We start from the raw sequence: 17314 nt of genomic DNA, 5'->3' as shown, positions 1-17314 counted from the left end.
CAGTGCTCTGCACATAGTAAGCGCTCAATAAATACGATTGATGATGATGATGATCCGTAAAAGGGAAAGCACTGGGGTAGATACAAGAGAAGCAGTGTGGCTTATAGGGACATCGTGAGTTCTAATCCCGGCTCCGCCACTCGTCAATCAATCAATCGATCGTATTTATTGAGCGCTTACTGTGTGCAGAGCACTGGACTAAGCGCTTGGGAAGTACAAGTTGGCGACATTGTCAGCCGTGTGACTTTGGGCGAGTCGCTTCTCTTGCCTCAGTTCATCTGTCAAATGGGGACAAAGACAGATACAAAGTAGATACAAGAGAAGCAGTGTGGTTTACAGGGACGTCGTGAGTTCTAATCCCGGCTCCGCCACTCGTCAATCAATCAATCGATCGTATTTATTGAGCGCTTACTGTGTGCAGAGCACTGGACTAAGCGCTTGGGAAGTACAAGTTGGCGACATCGTCAGCCGTGTGACTTTGGGTGAGTCGCTTCTCTTGCCTCAGTTCATCTGTCAAATGGGGACAGAGACCGGGATCCCCACGGGGGACAACTTGATGACCTTGTAAATAATAATAACAATGACACCTGTTAAGCATTTACTATTTTAAAATTTAAAAATTTTTAAAAATTTAAAAAATTTTCTTGGTAAAAAATCCAGAAGCGGTTTACCACTGCCGCCTTCCGCGCAGTAAACTCACGTCTCCACCCTCGACTCCGTCCCACTTGATGACCTTGTAAATAATAATAACGATGACACCTAGGAAGCACTTACTATTTTAAAATTTAAAAATTTAAAAATTTTTAAAAATATTCTTGGTAAAAAATCCAGAAGCGGTTTACCACTGCCGCCTTCCGCGCAGTAAAGTCACGTCTCCACCCTCGACTCCGTCCCACTTGATGACCTTGCAAATAATAATAACGATGACACCTGTGAAGCACTTACTATTTTAAAATTTAAAAATTTTTAAAAATTTAAATCATTTTCTTGGTAAAAAATCCAGAAGCGGTTTACCACTGCCGCCTTCCGCGCAGTAAACTCGCGTCTCCACCCTCGACTCCGTCCCACTTGATGACCTTGCAAATAATAATAACGATGACACCTGTGAAGCACTTACTATTTTAAAATTTAAAAATTTTTAAAAATTTAAATCATTTTCTTGGTAAAAAATCCAGAAGCGGTTTACCACTGCCGCCTTCCACGCAGTAAACTCGCGTCTCCACCCTCGACTCTGTCCCACTTGATGACCTTGTAAATAATAATAACGATGACACCTGTGAAGCACTTACTATTTTAAAATTTAAAAATTTTAAAAAATTCAAAAAATTTTCCTGGTAAAAAAATCCAGAAGCGGTTTACCACTGCCGCCTTCCGCGCAGTAAACTCGCGTCTCCACCCTCGACTCCGTCCCACTTGATGACCTTGTAAATAATAATAACGATGACACCTAGGAAGCACTTACTATTTAAAAATTTTTAAATTTTAAAAAATTTAAAAAATTTTCCTGGTAAAAAAATCCAGAAGCGGTTTACCATTGCCGCCTTCCGCGCAGTAAACTCGCGTCTCCGCCCTCGACTCTGTCCCACGCTGCCGCCGCCGAGCACGGGTGAGTTGTGACTTGTAGCAGATTGGGTAGGGACTGTCTCTCTATGTTGCCAATTTGTACTTCCCAAACGCTTAGTACAGTGGTCTGCACATAGTAAGCGCTCCATAAATACGATTGATGATGATGATGGCCCGCCACCCGCTAGCCACGGGCCAAGCTGGGAGGCCGAGCCTCTGCTTGACTCTCCCTCCCGTAGCCGAGACTGGTAGAAGACTTCTAGACCGTGAGCCCGCTGTTGGGTAGGGACCGTCTCTGTGTGTTGCCAAATTGTACTTCCCAAGCGCTTAGTACAGTGCTCTGCACACAGTAAGCGCTCAATAACTGCCATTGAATGAATGAATGAGCGAAAGACTGGAAACTCTCCAGGTGCGACCCTGAGAATAATAATAATAATAATAATAACGATGGCATTTGTTAAGCGCTTACTATGTGCGGGGCACTGTTCTAAGCACTGGTAGAATGGGAAGGGCTGACACGTACAATATACGTACAATATTATTTACAGTGAGGAAGACTGTGAGCCCACTGTTGGGTAGGGACTGTCTCTATATGTTGCCAACTTGTACTTCCCAAGCGCTTAGTACAGTGCTCTGCACACAGTAAGCGCTCAATAAATATGATTGATGATGATGATGATGAAAAAGAGAGATACAAGAGTGTAGTCTAGTGAAAAGGGGAAGGAACTAGGAGTCCAAAGTCACTCAACACCACTTGTCTGCTCTGGGATCTTAACTTCCCCCTGCCTGTTTCCTCCTCTGCAAAATGACAATAAAATCCCTGCTCTCCCTTCCTCTTGGACTATGAAGCCTATGTAGAACAGAGACGGTGTTGGATGCACCTCAGCGCTTAGCACAGTCCTTGCCACATAGTAAGCGCTCATCAATACCATGATGATGGTGTCAGCGATGATGATGATGATGATGGCATTTATTCTAGACTGTGAGCCCACTGTTGGGTAGGGACTGTCTCTAGATGTTGCCAACTTGTACTTCCCAAGCGCTCTGCACACAGTAAGCGCTCAATAAATACGATTGATTGATTGATTAAGCGCTTACTATGTGCAAAGCACTGGTCTAAGCGCTGGGGAGGTTACAAGGTGATCAGGTTGTCCCACAGTGGGCTCACAGTCAATCCCCATTTTACAGATGAGGTAACTGAGGCACAGAGAAGTGAAGTGACTTGGCCAAAGTCTCACAGCTAATTGGCAGAGCGGAGATTTGAACCCATGACCACTGACTCCAACGCCCGTGCTCCTTCCACTGAGCCACGCTGCTTCTATCTTTTGAGATTTCACGACCACTCAAGCGGCATGGCTCAGTGGAAAGAGCCCAGGCTTGGGAGTCAGAGGTCATGGGTTCTAATTCCGGCTCCACCACTTGGCAGCTGTGTGACTTTGGGCAAGTCACTTCACTTCTCTGGGTCTCAGTTACCTCATCTGTAAAATGGGGATGAAGACTGTGAGCCCACTGTGGGACAACCTGATCACCTTGTATCTCCCCCAGCGCTTAGAACAGTGCTTGGCACATCGTAAGCGCTTAACAAATGCCATTATTATTATTAGTAGTAGTAGTAGTATTAAGTGATTATGACGATGACGGTATTTGTTAAGCAACTGCGATGTGCCAGGCACTGTACTAAGCACTAGGGTGGATACAAGCAAATCGAGTTGGACACAGACTCTGTCCCATTTGAGCGCAGTCTCAATCCGACTTGTGCTTCCCAAGCGCTTAGTACAGAGCTCCGCACACAGTAAGCGCTCAATAAATACGACTGAATGAATGACTCCCCACAGCACATACGTATCTATCTGTATATATCTGTAATTGATTGTTTTTTCTAGTTGTATTAATGTCTGTCTCCCCCTCTAGACCGTGAGCTCGTTGTTGGGTAGGGACCATCTGTATATGTTTCCAACTTGTACTTCCCAAGCGCTTAGTCCAGTGCTCCGCACACAGTAAGCGCTCAATAAATACGATCGATTGATTGAGTTGGACACAGACTCTGTCCCATGTGGGGCTCAGTCTCAATCCGACTTGTACTTCCCAAGCGCTTAGGCCAGTGCTCCGCACACAGTAAGCGCTCAATAAATACGATTGAATGAATGAGTGAAATCCCCATTTTACAGGTGAGGTCACCGAGGCACAGAGAAGGGAAGTGACTTGCCTAAAGGTCACACGGCAGACTGTCATTGGGATGACCAAAGGCACCGGAATGGGCTGGGAGGGCCCCTGTACGAGGCCTGTGGGCCTTCAGCAGAGCGGCCAGGGGCCAGGACGGTCAACCCATCGATTGATCGGGTATTTACTGAGCGCTTACCGTGTGCCGAACACTGTAGCCTAACCGCTGAGGTCCTTGAGCCCTCCGAGATTCGCAGGGACAGATCAGGCCCAGACTAAAGAGCAGCTGCCAGCGTCCTCAACACCAGCGTGGGTTTTCCCCTCTCCCGACTCGCATCTGTTCCGCCAACGCGGCCGAGTCAAGTCTTTTCTCGCGACGTTAAATATTCTGAATTGTTTCCGGGAGGGAGGGGGTCCAGCCGCTCAGAGAGGGCATTTTCCTTCGCCTCCTTCAGCGGGTGGCCCAGAAAGAGAGATCCTGACGGAGGAAATCGGGTCGGCGCCGGTCGGACTCATCCGGTAAAGCGTTACACTGTAGAACCTGGTCTCTAAGGTTGCGGGCTCCTTTGGTTTTATGGTATTTGTGAAGCACTTACTACGTGTAGTAAGAACACTACACATTATGGTGTAGTCGTGTGTCGTTAGAACACTATTCCAAGCACTGGGGTCGATAAAAGTTTATTAGGTTGGACAAAGTCCCTGTCCCTTTGTGGGGCTCACAGTCTTAAGTTAGAAGAACAGAATTGAGGCACAGAGAAGGGACTGTCCCCCTCTTTCCAACCCCCCTCCTTCCCCTCCCCATGCGGGCTCCTTTGGTTTGATGGTGTTCGTGAAGCACTTACTACGTGTAGTAAGAACACTACACATTATAGTGTAGTCTTGTGTCATTAGAACACTATTCCAAGCATTGGGGTCGATAAAAGTTTAAGTTGGACAAAGTCCCTGTCCCTTTGTGGGGCTCATGGTCTAAATTAGAAGAACAGAATTGAGGCACAGAGAAGGGACTGTCCCCCTCTTTCCTCCCCCCCCTCCATCCCCTCCCCATGCAGGCTCCTTTGGTTTGATGGTGTTCGTGAAGCACTTACTACGTGTAGTAAGAACACTACACATTATAGTGTAGTCTTGTGTCATTAGAACACTATTCCAAGCATTGGGGTCGATAAAAGTTTATTAGGTTGGACAAAGTCCCTGTCCCTTTGTGGGGCTCAAAGTCTAAGAAGAACAGAATTGAGGCACAGAAAAGGGACTGTCCCCCTCCTTCCCCTCCCCACAGCACCTGTATATATGTTTGTACAGATTTATTACTCTATTTATTTTACTTGTACATATTTACTAGTCATTGTATTTTGTTAATTTTTTTTGTTTTGTTGTCTGGCTCCCCCTTCTAGGCTGTGAGCCCGCCGTTGGGTAGGGACCGTCTCTAGATGTTGCCAACTTGGACTTCCCAAGCGCTTAGTCCAGTGCTCTGCACACAGTAAGTGCTCAATAAATACGATTGAATGAATATGTATATATGTTTGTACGTATTTCTCTCTATTTTATTTGTACATATTTATTCTATTTATTTTATTTTGTTAATATGTTTTGTTGTGTTGTCTGGCTCCCCCTTCTAGACCGTGAGCCCGCTGTTGGGTAGGGACCGTCTCTAGATGTTGCCAACTTGGCCTTCCCAAGCGCTTAGTCCAGTGCTCTGCAAACAATAAGCGCTCAATAAGTATGATTGAATGAATATGTACATATGTTTGTACATATTTATTACTCTCTATTTTATTTGTACATATTTATTCTATTTATTTTATTTTGTTAATATGTTTTGTTGTCTGTCTCCCCCTTCGAGACTGTGAGCCCACTGTTGGGTAGGGACCGTCTCTAGATGTTGCCAACTTGGACTTCCCAAGCGCTTAGTACAGTGCTCTGCATACAGTAAGCACTCAATAAATACGATTGAATGAATGAATGATGATGATGATGGTACTTGTGAAGCGCTTACTATGTGCAAAAGCACTGTTCTAAGCGCTGGAGAAGCTACAGAGTGATCAGGTTGTCCCTCGGTGGGCTCACAGTCAATCCCCATTTTACAGATGAGGTAACCGAGGCCCAGAGAAGTTAAGTGACTTGCCCAAAGTCACGCAGCTGACAATTAGCGGAGCCAGGATTTGAACCCATGACCACTGACTCCAAAGCCCAGGCTCTTTGCACTGAGCCACGCTGGGAATGAATGTCCCAGGTCATGCAGCAAGCAATTGGCAGAGCCGGAATTGGAACCCAAGTCCTCTGACTCGCCTAGGAGGAGCCCAGAGAAGCAGTGTGGCTTAGTGGATAGAGCATGGGCCTCGGAGTCAGAAGGACCTGGGTTCTAATCCTGGCTCCACTACATGCCTGTGTGACCTTGACCTTCATTCATTCATTCATTCAATCGTATTTATTGAGCGCTTCCTGTGTGCAGAGCACTGGACCAAGCGCTTGGGAAGGACAAGCTGGCAACATCTAGAGCCGGTCCCTACCCAACAGCGGGCTCACAGTCTAGAAGGGGGAGACAGTCAACAAAACATATTAACAAAATAAAATAAATAGAATAAATATGTACAAATAAAATAGAGAGTAATAAATACGTACAAACATATATACATATTCATTCAATCGTATTTATTGAGCGCTTACTGTGTGCAGAGCACTGGACTAAGCGCTTGGGAAGTCCAAGTTGGCAACATCTAGAGATGGTCCCTACCCAACAGTGGGCTCACAGTCTCAAAAGGGGAGACAGACAACAAAACATCTTAAAATAAAATAAATAGAATATGTACAAATAAAATAAGGTAATAAATATGTACAAACATATACATATTCATTCAATTGTAGTTATTGAGCGCTTACTGTGTGCAGAGCACTGGACTAAGCACTTGGGAAGTACAAGTTGGCAACATCTAGAGATGGTCCCTACCCAACAGTGGGCTCACAGTCTCGAAGGGGGAGACGGACAACAAAACATATTAACAAAATAAAATAAATAGAATATGTACAAATAAAGTAGAGTAATACGTACATATATACATATTCAAACCTTCACTTTTCTGTGCCTCAGTTACCTCATCTGCCAAATGGGAATGAATGTGAGCCCCACGAGGGACAGGGACTGTGTCCAACCCGATTACCTTATATCTACCCCAGTGTTTAGAGCGGTGCAAGGCATATAGTAAGCGCTTAACGAGTACCATAGTTATTATTGTTATTGTAGTCCATGCCACTTCTCAAGTCTGCATGTCCTTCTAGACTGTGAGCCCACTGTTGGGTAGGGACTGTCTCTATATGTTGCCAACTTGTACTCCCCAAGCGCTTAGTACAGTGCTCTGCACACATTAAGTGCTCAATAAATACGATTGATTGATTGACTTACCCTCCTCTTGTGTGCAATGCAACGCAAAGGTCAGGGCCACGGAATGAGGAAAGGGGTTTCTCTGCCTCATGTAATCCTTGCTCTCCCCATTCCCACCCACACTATTATCTTTTAGGTTAATTCTAATTTCTTTGAGCGTGACCAGGGTGACCGAGACAGGTTTCTAGTGAATACCATGACATCAATAACTCCCGATAACCCCAGAAGGAGCTCCCGCAGTAAGGTCCGACGTGAAATATCTGCGCGGAGGGGGTAGTCATATTTTTAATTACAACAGTAATTTAAAGAGATTAAAAGAGAAGCAGCATAGCTCAGCGGAAAACAGCACGGTCTTTTGAGTCGGAGATCGTGGGTTCTAATCCCGGCTCTGCCACTTATCAGCTTAACTTCTCTGTGCCTCAGTTCCCTCATCTGTAAAATGGGGATTAAGACTGTGAGCCCCCCGTGGGGCAACTGATCACCTTGTAACCTCCCCAGTGCTTAGAACATAAGCGCTTAATAAATGCCATTATTATTATCATTTTTATAACAGTAGGAGTAAGAGTGTTTATTAAGTGCTTACTGTGGGCAGAGCACTGTTCTAAGCACTGGGAGAGGAGGCACAGGTGAAAATTAGACATAGTTCCTGGTCCTTCGGGGGAATCTCACCCACTCTAATAGTATAACTGGAGAGAAGGGACTGGAGACAGAGTCGTCAGGAATGATAAAACATTAAAATACCACCGACGAGTACGAGTAATCCCCGGCTTGGTGGCCTCAGGGAAGGTGGCAGTTACCGTGGATGCTTTTCCGATCCAGATTTCAAAACAAAATACACCACAGAATTGCCTGTGCCCCTTTTTTTTTTTTTTTTTTTTTTTACCATTTGAAGGATTTTATTTCATTAAGATAAAACAGTTTTTGAAACTCGGAACAACACTTAAAATTTTATCTACCACGACTGTTCTCCAAACGGACTAAACAGGGCAGAGCTGTGCACACACCCACACGCTGAGGCATACGCGCGAAATTTTGTTCGATATCAACGGCGAAACGTTTCCTTCCGAGACAAAGGAAGACTTCTCAAATACCCGGCGAGACGGAAGCCCGCGTGACTGCGGAGAATGCGTGACAGTCTCACAGATCAGCCCAAATCAGGGAAGCGAACACAAGCGAAAAATAGAACTCAGTCCTTACTCCGAACATATAAAATATAGAACTCTAGCTCCATTTTAAATAAACAGTTCCGCGGCATTTTAGTAAAATAAAGCCATTCCGTTTGGTACATTCCATTTTTAAAACAACCGCTGCATTTTGGGGTTGGTCCGTCACCTGCCTTTCTGGATCCCCGGGCACCTCAGGAGCAGGCAAAAAATTGGGGTCTACACAGTAAATTTAATGCTTCAACACAGGAACAATAAAAAAATCTTTACAGTCCACAAGCCATCCCTTTAATTGTTTGGGAGGGGTACCACTGAGAGGGGAAAGGACCTTGGTTCATTCTGCATAAAATTTTCCATTTCATAGTCGGGGCCTGTAAGAAGGGGAGGGTGACGGGGAATCCAGTTCTGAGGAGTTGGAGTGGGGAACTGAGATGTTGGAAGAACCCAGAGGAATCTCGTTTCTGCCACCTCTGCATGGCTCTGAACCCCCTTCCAAATTGGGGGTACAAACCTCAGTGGCAGAAACGGGGCCACCGCGTCGGTGAGTTCTGATCCGTCCCAGCAAGGATTTCCGTCAGGGAAGAAAATCACCTGAGATTTGGGACTCGAGGGGGGGCTTACTACCATCTTCTCTAACAGGTTGGAGGATGCGGGAGGAGTCGGAGGGCAGTAGGAAATCGGACTTGGCAGTATCGCTGAGAGATCTTTGCAGAATTTTGGAATGCTCTCAAGGCTTACAGCAAAATAATTCTTTTTTTTTTAATTTTGATTTTAAGACAGGGGAGTCAGACATTAACTCTGGAGATTTGTTACCGTTTCCTTTCAGGAGCCTAACGAATGGAACAGAATGGAAATGAAACAGAAATGATCCACGGGAAAGATAAACCTTTCCCGAAACGATGACTTAAAACGTGACCGATAAAACCGGTTCACGGGACCGTAGTTAAGCTTCGCCCTTTAGCTCGTTCTCCACTTCCGCCCCTCCCTTTGTAAATGAATTATGGCTAAACCCACGAAATGCGCGGCAGAAGGTCCTAGGAGGAGGCGGGACCTGGGTCAGGACTGAGGCCTGTGGGAGGGAAAGGCCGGGTGTTACCGTGCTTGTCTTCAACGCTCTCCCCTAGGCCGATATGCCACTGAACCGCGGCATTCGTAACGGTGGGTGAGGACAGGATCCAAACGCCTTTAGAAGGTGATCTTTAAAAAGCATCATCCGGATCATCGTCTTCTGGTCCCCCTCCCCGCCACACTGCGGTGGCTTCCATTGACTTTCCCCTCTGGCCCAGAGCGGGCTCAAGCCCAGACTGAGAGAAAGATTTCTATGAAAAGATCTCTCGGATTCAAAGTATGGCTTTGGGGAAATAGCCACCTGCCACGGGGCAGACGGGATGCTGCAGGAAGAGCATCCGGGGTTTTCCCCGACTCTTTTATCCGAGCTAGTGGGAAGAATCCCACCGTCTGTTTACAATACATTCACATAAACGCATAAGCTTGTTAGCTTAACCAGAAATCCCAGTCTGAAAATGGCAGAGTCTCAGAAGCCTTCCACCGGCCGGACATCCTGCGGTCCATCCGTTTAAGGGTCCTCAACCCGCAGCAGCGCACGGCTTCCCGGCGACGCAGTCCCGTGGTCCCAGTGAGGTTTCCTAGGGACCGCGGATCGTCGACGACACCCGGGGCCGAAGCCTACGCGATGGTCGGCGCTGAGGAAGACTTGCCAGGCCGGCCCATTCAATGGACGGGTGAACTCCGACAAAGGTGTTCTCTAGCGGCTCTAACTTGTTGTTCGCCGGCAGTTACGGTCCACTTGTTTCCAGAGTTTTCTGGTTACGGCGGAGGGAGTTGGTCGGTCCTTAGGATCCTAGAAAGATCTGCCAACTGCCAAGTGCTCGGGAGTTTCTGCAGTTCAGATTTAGCCACCACACAAACAAACCAAAATACTGATACCCCAAAGGGATGCTATCCATTCGGTTACGGATGCATCTTATGTGCTCTTTTAATGCCCTGTATTTTTTTTTCCTTTGTGGTTATTAAGTGGCTGGGTTTGTTTGAAAACCAGAAAAAAATAATCAACCTGGAATACGGAGAGGTTCGTTTCCCTGCATTTTCACCTTCGTGTTTGTTATGGCCACTGGATTTACTTATTCTAATCGCTCTGGTTGTCAATATTTTTTACCTTCTCTCCCCACCGTGGGCAGGAAACGTATCACTCTTTTATTCTGTATTTGCCAAGTGCCTAATACAGGGCACCACACCAAGTGGCCCATGGCTACGACTACTTATTACCCGCAGGGTGCGGGGGGTGGGGGGGGATGGCGAGGGCAGATTTTTCCTCCTGGTCAAGCAGCTTCAATACCAACTTAAAAAAACGGAAAACAAAGAAGGTGGCGGTAAGCAGTGCGCGCGAGTGGAAATCATTCACGGGTGACCTTGTGCTTCATCAGTACAGTCAACTCAACTGCCTAAGTGTTGAGCCTGGCTCTGAATCTAGTCAATCGCCGCTCATTTCTGGTTTTCCTCCTCCTTTTCCAGCATTATAATCTACGGGCCCAGCTCCTAAAACAACCGCACTGTATCGTCCGCATTATCCGTTTTAAAAAGGGCTGGATCACTGCAGCCTCTGCCTCTGGCAGGACCCGTTCCCCGCCCCCGTCCCCTGCCCCAACCCCAGTATAAAACGCGCCCCGAGTCGGTCATCTGTGCCAAGTGGAACCGTGACGAGCCGGTAACGACCGACTGACCCTCGCCCCGCGCCGGCAACGCCGATTTGCTCCAAGTCGGAGACCCCCGACCGAACGCTCGGACTGAAACGGGTGTGTCGAAATCCCGTGGAGGGGAGGGGGGAGGGAAGGGGGGCGGCTGCAGGACCTCTTTATAAATATATATGTACACGTATCGATCGAAGTCTACATAAAGTGCAAGAAGCGCCGCGTCGCCCGGCGCCGTCAGTATTCCCACTCGTCGGTCTTCATGTCGAGATAGCTGAGGATGTTCTGGGCCAGCTTGACCGCCTGTTTCCTGGCCGCCTTGCACCGCTCTTCTCCCTGCGGGTCCACCGCGTCGAGGGCGAGGAGCTGTTTGGTGAGGAGCTCCTCCAGGCGGATGTAGTTCTTGTCCGTGCGGTTGCCGTCGAAGGAGAGGACCTCGCCCTGGATGGCGGCCAGGCTCCCGAGGACGGTCCAGATGGCGCGGAGGGACGGGTGCTCTTCGCCGGCGAAGGCCTGCCGCTCGGCCAGGGCCTCCTTCAGGTCGACGTAGGTGATGAGGGTCTGCACCTCCACCACGGCTCTCCTCCGCGCCTCGCGGATGCAGGGGTTCTTGCCGGCGCTCACTTCGTCCAGCTGGCCGATCAGGCCCTGCAGCTCCGACTTGGAGCCCGGGGAGGGGTCCGCGGGGTTCTGGGCCCGGACCAGCTCGTTCCTCACGGCCCTCGTCCTCTTGCGCACCGCCTCGATCCTCAGGATGGACTGGTTCCGGCCCAGGTCGAAGGCGTACGTGGTGTCCGCTTCCTCCTCCAGGTCCAGGTACTTGAGCAGCTTGTTGATTTCTTCCACCACTTCCTTCCGGTAGTTCCGGATCTCCGGCCGCCCGCAGACGTCCAGGGCGTCCAGGTCGGCGGTGAGGCCCGAGAGGACGCAGGACAGGTGCCGGCAGGTCTCGCCGTGGTTCACGCCCATGAGCAGGGCGATCAGGGTCCCGCGGGCCCTGTTCACTTCGGACATGACCGAGTTGATCTTGGCGACGGAAGGGTGGGCCCCGTCGGAGAGCGGCAGCGACGGCTGCTGCTTCATGCAGGCCTCCAGGATCTCTTGCACGGCGCACACCCGGGTCAGCGTGTGGTACCTGGCCTTCCGCAGGGAGATCTTCCCCCCGGTCTTCACGTGCGTGAGCCTCAGGATGACGTCCTGGATGCCCTCTTCGAACTCGTCCGTTATGCTGTTGCCTCCGCTGTGGAGCGGGGCGATCTCCTCCTTCACCAGGGCCTGGGCCTCCTTGAAGATCGTCTCGATCTCCAGCCGGCGCGGGTGGTTGGCGTTCTGCTCCAGCTCCTTCAGGAGACGCTCGGTTTCCTGGGCCGCCCGCTTCCTCGCCTGCTGGACGTCCCCTTTGCCCTCCGTGTCGACCGAGTCGATCTCGAAGAGCTGCTTGGTCAGGACCCTCTCCAGCTTCTTGTAGTTCTTGTCGTTGGCCAGGCCGCTGAAGCCCACCACCTGCGGTTCGATGCCCTTGACCTCCTTCTGGATTTCCTGCAGCCTGCTGAGGGAAGGGTGTTGGTTACCCATCTCCATGCTTGGGGCTCATTCGGTTCCCAGAGAGCTAAAGCGGAGAGACCAGGAGAGCGGTTGAGGACTGGGGGGGGGGAGGATTTCGCGGAAGTCCGGTCGGCTCCCCCGATCCCCGCCCCTTCGCATCCGGAGCCAAGGGATGAGAGGCCGGGAGCTCCCGTCACCGTCCCCCGATTCCCAGGCCCGTGCTCTTTTCACTAGGCCACGCTGCTTCTCAAGCCACGGCAGCGGTTTCTATGCTCCCTTCTCGTGTTGCCAATTTGTACTTCCCAAGCGCTTAGTACAGTGCTCTGCACATAGTAAGCGCTCAATAAATACGATTGATTGATTGATTGATTCTCCCCGGCCACCTGGGAGGCCTGCTGCCACCGACCAATCAGTGGTATCTACTGAGCGCTTTCTGAGTGGCAACTGCCGTGCTGAGCGCTTGGGAAAATGCAACACAAAAGAGTCGGAAAACGCAATCCCTGCCCATAAGGAGCTCGAGGCCCATCTGGTCACCATCCTCCCACGGGTGGCTGGGAGGGAGTCGGAGGCTAGTGAGGCACAGGGGGTGGGATCTGGACTATGCCGGAGGGCAAACCTCTGCCCACCGTGGTAAACCCTTGCCCCACTTCAAACCACCGTCCACTGTGGCAAACCCCTGCCCCCCGCGAACCACTGTCTACTGTGGCAAACCTCTGCCCACCTGGTACACCTATCTCAATGCCCCTGGGGCCAACCTCTGTCCACTATGGCAAAACCCTGCTCCCTTGCCCGTGGGGCAAACCCCTGCTTCACCGCCCCTCCCCTCGGGGGGAGCGTGGGCCCACCTGGTACCCCCCTGCCCCACTGCCCCCCTCCTCCTGGGCCAAACCTGGGCCTTAATTCTAGGGTAGGGACCGTCTCTATATGTTGCCGACTTGTAATTCCCAAGCGCTTAATACAGTGCTCTGTACACAGTAAGCGCTCAATAAATACGATTGAATGAATGTCCTGACGATTCTGACACCTGTCCACATGTTTTTGTTTTGTTGTCTGTCTCCCCCTTTTAGACTGTGAGCCCGTTGTTGGGTAGGGACCGTCTCTATGTGTTGCCGACTTGTACTTCCCAAGAGCTTAGTCCAGTGCTCTGCACACAGTAAGCGCTCAATAAATACGATTGAGTGAATGAATGAACCCCCATCCCATTGCCCCCCTCCACTGGGGCAAACCCCCGCCCCAATGCCTCCAGGGCCAACCTGTGCCAGTGTGGTGACCCCTGCCCCCTCTCCTCAGGGCCAACCTGTGCCCAGTGGGGTGGAGCCCTGCACCCTCCCTTCATTCATTCATTCTGTCTCCCCCTTCTAGACTGTGAGCCCGCTGTTGGGTAGGGACCGTCTCTATCTGTTGCCAACTTGTACTTCCCAAGCACTTAGTCCAGTGCTCTGCACACAGTAAGTGCTCAATAAATACAACTGAATGAATGAATGAGCCCGCTGTTGGGTAGGGACCGTCTCTATCAGTTGCCAACTTGTACTTCCCAAGCGCTTAGTCCAGTACCCTGCACACAGCGAGTGCTCAATAAATACGACTGAATGAATGAATGAATGAGCCCGCCATTGGGTAGGGACCGTCTCTATCAGTTGCCAACTTGTCCTTCTCAAGCGCTTAGTCCAGTGCTCTACACACAGTGAGCGCTCAATAAATACGACTGACTGAATGAATGAATGAGCCCACTGTCGGGTAGGGACCGTCTCTAGGTGTTGCCAATTTGTACTTCCCAAGCGCTTAGTCCAGTGCTCTACACACAGTGAGCGCTTAGTAAATATGACTGAATGAATGAATTAGCCCGCTGTTGGGTAGGGACCGTCTCTATCTGTTGCCACCTTGTCCTTCTCAAGCGCTTGGTACAGTGCTCTGCACACAGTAAGCGCTCAATAAATACGATTGAATGAATGAATGACCCCTTCTAGCCTGTGAGCCCGTTGTCAGGTAGGGACCGTCTCTATCGTTAGAGAAGCAGCATGGCTCAGTGGAAAGAGCCCGGGCTTTGGAGTCAGAGGTCATGGGTTCAAATCCCAGCTCCGCCAACTGCCAGCTGGGTGACTCTGGGCAAGTCACTTCACTTCTCTGGGCCTCAGTGACCTCATCTGTCAAATGGGGATGAAGACTGTGAGCCCCCCGTGGGACAACCTGATCACCTCCCCAATGCTTAGAACAGTGCTTTGCACAGAGTAAGCGCTTAACAAATTCCATCATTATTATTATTACTTGTTGCCGACTTGTCAATCAATCGTATTTGAGTGCTTACTGTGTGCAGAGCACTGTACTAAGCGCTTGGGAAGTACAAGCTAGCAACATATAGAGACGGTCCCTACCCAACAGTGGGCTCATTCACTCATTCATTCAATCGTATTTATTGAGCGCTTACTGTGTGCAGAGCACCCTACTAAGCGCTTGGGAAGTACAAGTTGGCAACATACAGAGACGGTCCCTACCCAACAGCGGGCTCACAGTCTAGAAGGGGGAGACAGAGAATCAATCAATCGTATTTATTGAGCTCTTACTGTGTGCAGAGCACTGTACTAAGCGCTTGGGAAGTACAAGCTGGCAACATCTAGAGACGGTCCGTACCTAACAGTGGGCTCACAGTCTAGAAGGGGGAAACAGAGAACAAAACCAAACATACTAACAAAATAAAATAAATAGAATAGATCTGTACAAGTAAAATAGAGTAATAAATATGTACAAACATATATCCACATATACAGGTGCTGTGGGGAAGGGAAGGAGGTAAGACGGCGGGGGGGGGGGGGGGGGAGAGGAAGGAGGGGGCTCAGACCTTCCCAAGCTCTCAGTAAGCGCTCAATAAATACGACTGACTGAATGTATCAATCAATCAATCGTATTTATTGAGCACTTACTGTGTGCAGAGCACTATACTAAGCGCTTGGGAAGTACAAGCTGGCAACATATAGAGACGGTCCCTGCCCAACAGCGGGCTCACAGTCTAGAAGGGGGAGGCAGGCAACAAAACCAAACATACTAACAAAATAAAATAAATAGAATAGATATGTTCAAGTAAAATAAATAGAGTAATAAATATGTACAAACATATCTACAGGTGCTGTGGGGAAGGGAAGGAGGTAAGATGGGGGGACGGGGCGGGGGACGAGGGGGAGAGGAAGGAAGGGGCTCAGTCCTTCCCAAGCGCTCAGTAAGCACAGTAAGCGCTCAATAAATACGAATGACTGAATGAATCAATCAATCAGTCATTCAATCGTATTTATTGAGCGCTTACTGCGTGCAGAGCACTGGACTAAGCGCTTGGGAAGGACAAGTTGGCAACATATAGGGGCAGTCCCTACCCAACAGTGGGCTCACAGTCTAAAAGGGGGAGACAGAGAATAAAACCAAACATACTAACAAAATAAAATAAATAGAATAGATATGTACAAGCAAAATAAGTAAAGTAATAAATAGGTACAAACATATATCCATATATGCAGGTGCTGTGGGGAAGGGAAGGAGGTAAGACGGGGGGGAGGAGGGGGAGAGGAAGGAGGGGGCTCAGTCCTTCCCAAGCGCTCTGTAAGCGCTCAATAAATACGACTGACTGACTGAATGAATGAATGAATCAGTCAACCGTATTTATTGAGCGCTTACTGCGTGCAGAGCACTGGACTAAGCGCTTGGGAAGGACAAGTGGGCAACATCTAGAGACAGTCCCTACCCAGCAGTGGGCTCACAGTCTAAAAGGGGGAGACAGGCAACAAAACCAAACATACTAACAAAATAAAATAAATAGAATAGATATGTACAAGCAAAATAAGTAAAGTAATAAATAGGTACAAACATATATCCATATATACAGGTGCTGTGGGGAAGGGAAGGAGGTAAGACGGGGGGGAGGAGGGGGAGAGGAAGGAGGGGGCTCAGACCTTCCCAAGCGCTCTGTAAGCGCTCAATAAATACGACTGACTGAATGAATGAATGAATGAATCAGTCAACCGTATTTATTGAGCGCTTACTGCGTGCAGAGCACTGTACTAAACGCTTGGGAAGGACAAGTTGGCAACATCTAGAGACAGCCCCTACCCAACAACGGGCTCACAGTCTAGAAGGGGGAGACAGGCAATAAGACAAAATATACTAACAAAATAGAATAAATATGTACAAGTAAAATAAATAGAGTAATAAATCTATACAAACACATATCCATATATACAGGTGCTGTGGGGAAGGGAAGGAGGTAAGACGTGGGGGATGGGGAGGGAGCTCAGTCCTAACCAAGCGCTCAATAAATACGACTTAGTCCAGTGCTCTGCACACGGTAAGCGCTCAATAAATACGACTGAAGAGATGAATGAATGAATGGATGAATGAATGAATGAATGACTACGGACAGGTGTCAAACCCGTGAGGACATCCATCCATCCATTCACTCATTCATTCATTCCACCGTATTTCCGCTGCGGTTGGTCGGGGGGCGGCGGGGCCCACCCGATCCCCCCGAACAATGTCCGCCCCGCTGCCCCTCACCTGACCGGCCGGCCGGCGGGCCCGGCCTCCCGACAGGCCGCCACCACCACGACGACAGCCGCGCGGCCTCCCTCCGTCCCCCTCAGGGGCTGAGGTAATGGCGGCCGCGGCCCCACTTCCGGGCCTCGCCGGGGGGAGGGGGGGCGCGCGACACTGCCGCAAAGCGGCCGCAAAGCGCGCGCGGGGCCCCTCCTGTCGCCGCGGGCGGGCGCGCGCCGGCCGTAAAGCACCCCCGTCGCGCGCCCCGCCCCCAGTAACGGTCGCCC

General features: G+C 49.7%; 1 protein-coding gene across 1 annotated transcript; it reads right to left on the bottom strand.

Annotated features, from left to right (window-relative positions):
• Positions 1–7954: 7954 nt before the first annotated feature.
• BAG5 (BAG cochaperone 5) lies at positions 7955–17128 on the bottom strand. The gene is made up of 2 exons (XM_038739892.1): positions 17049–17128; positions 7955–12576 (listed from the first exon to the last, which is right to left on the bottom strand). The coding sequence occupies exon 2, from the start codon at positions 12546–12548 to the stop codon at positions 11205–11207; it is 1344 nt and encodes a 447-aa protein (XP_038595820.1). The 5' UTR covers positions 12549–12576; positions 17049–17128; the 3' UTR covers positions 7955–11204.
• Positions 17129–17314: the final 186 nt, after the last annotated feature.

Source organism: Tachyglossus aculeatus, chromosome 1 (genome assembly GCF_015852505.1).
Source record: "Tachyglossus aculeatus isolate mTacAcu1 chromosome 1, mTacAcu1.pri, whole genome shotgun sequence".
Lineage (NCBI taxonomy): Eukaryota > Metazoa > Chordata > Mammalia > Monotremata > Tachyglossidae > Tachyglossus > Tachyglossus aculeatus.
Note: the sequence above shows the minus strand (reverse complement) of the source record. Positions and strands in the feature narration are given on the sequence as shown.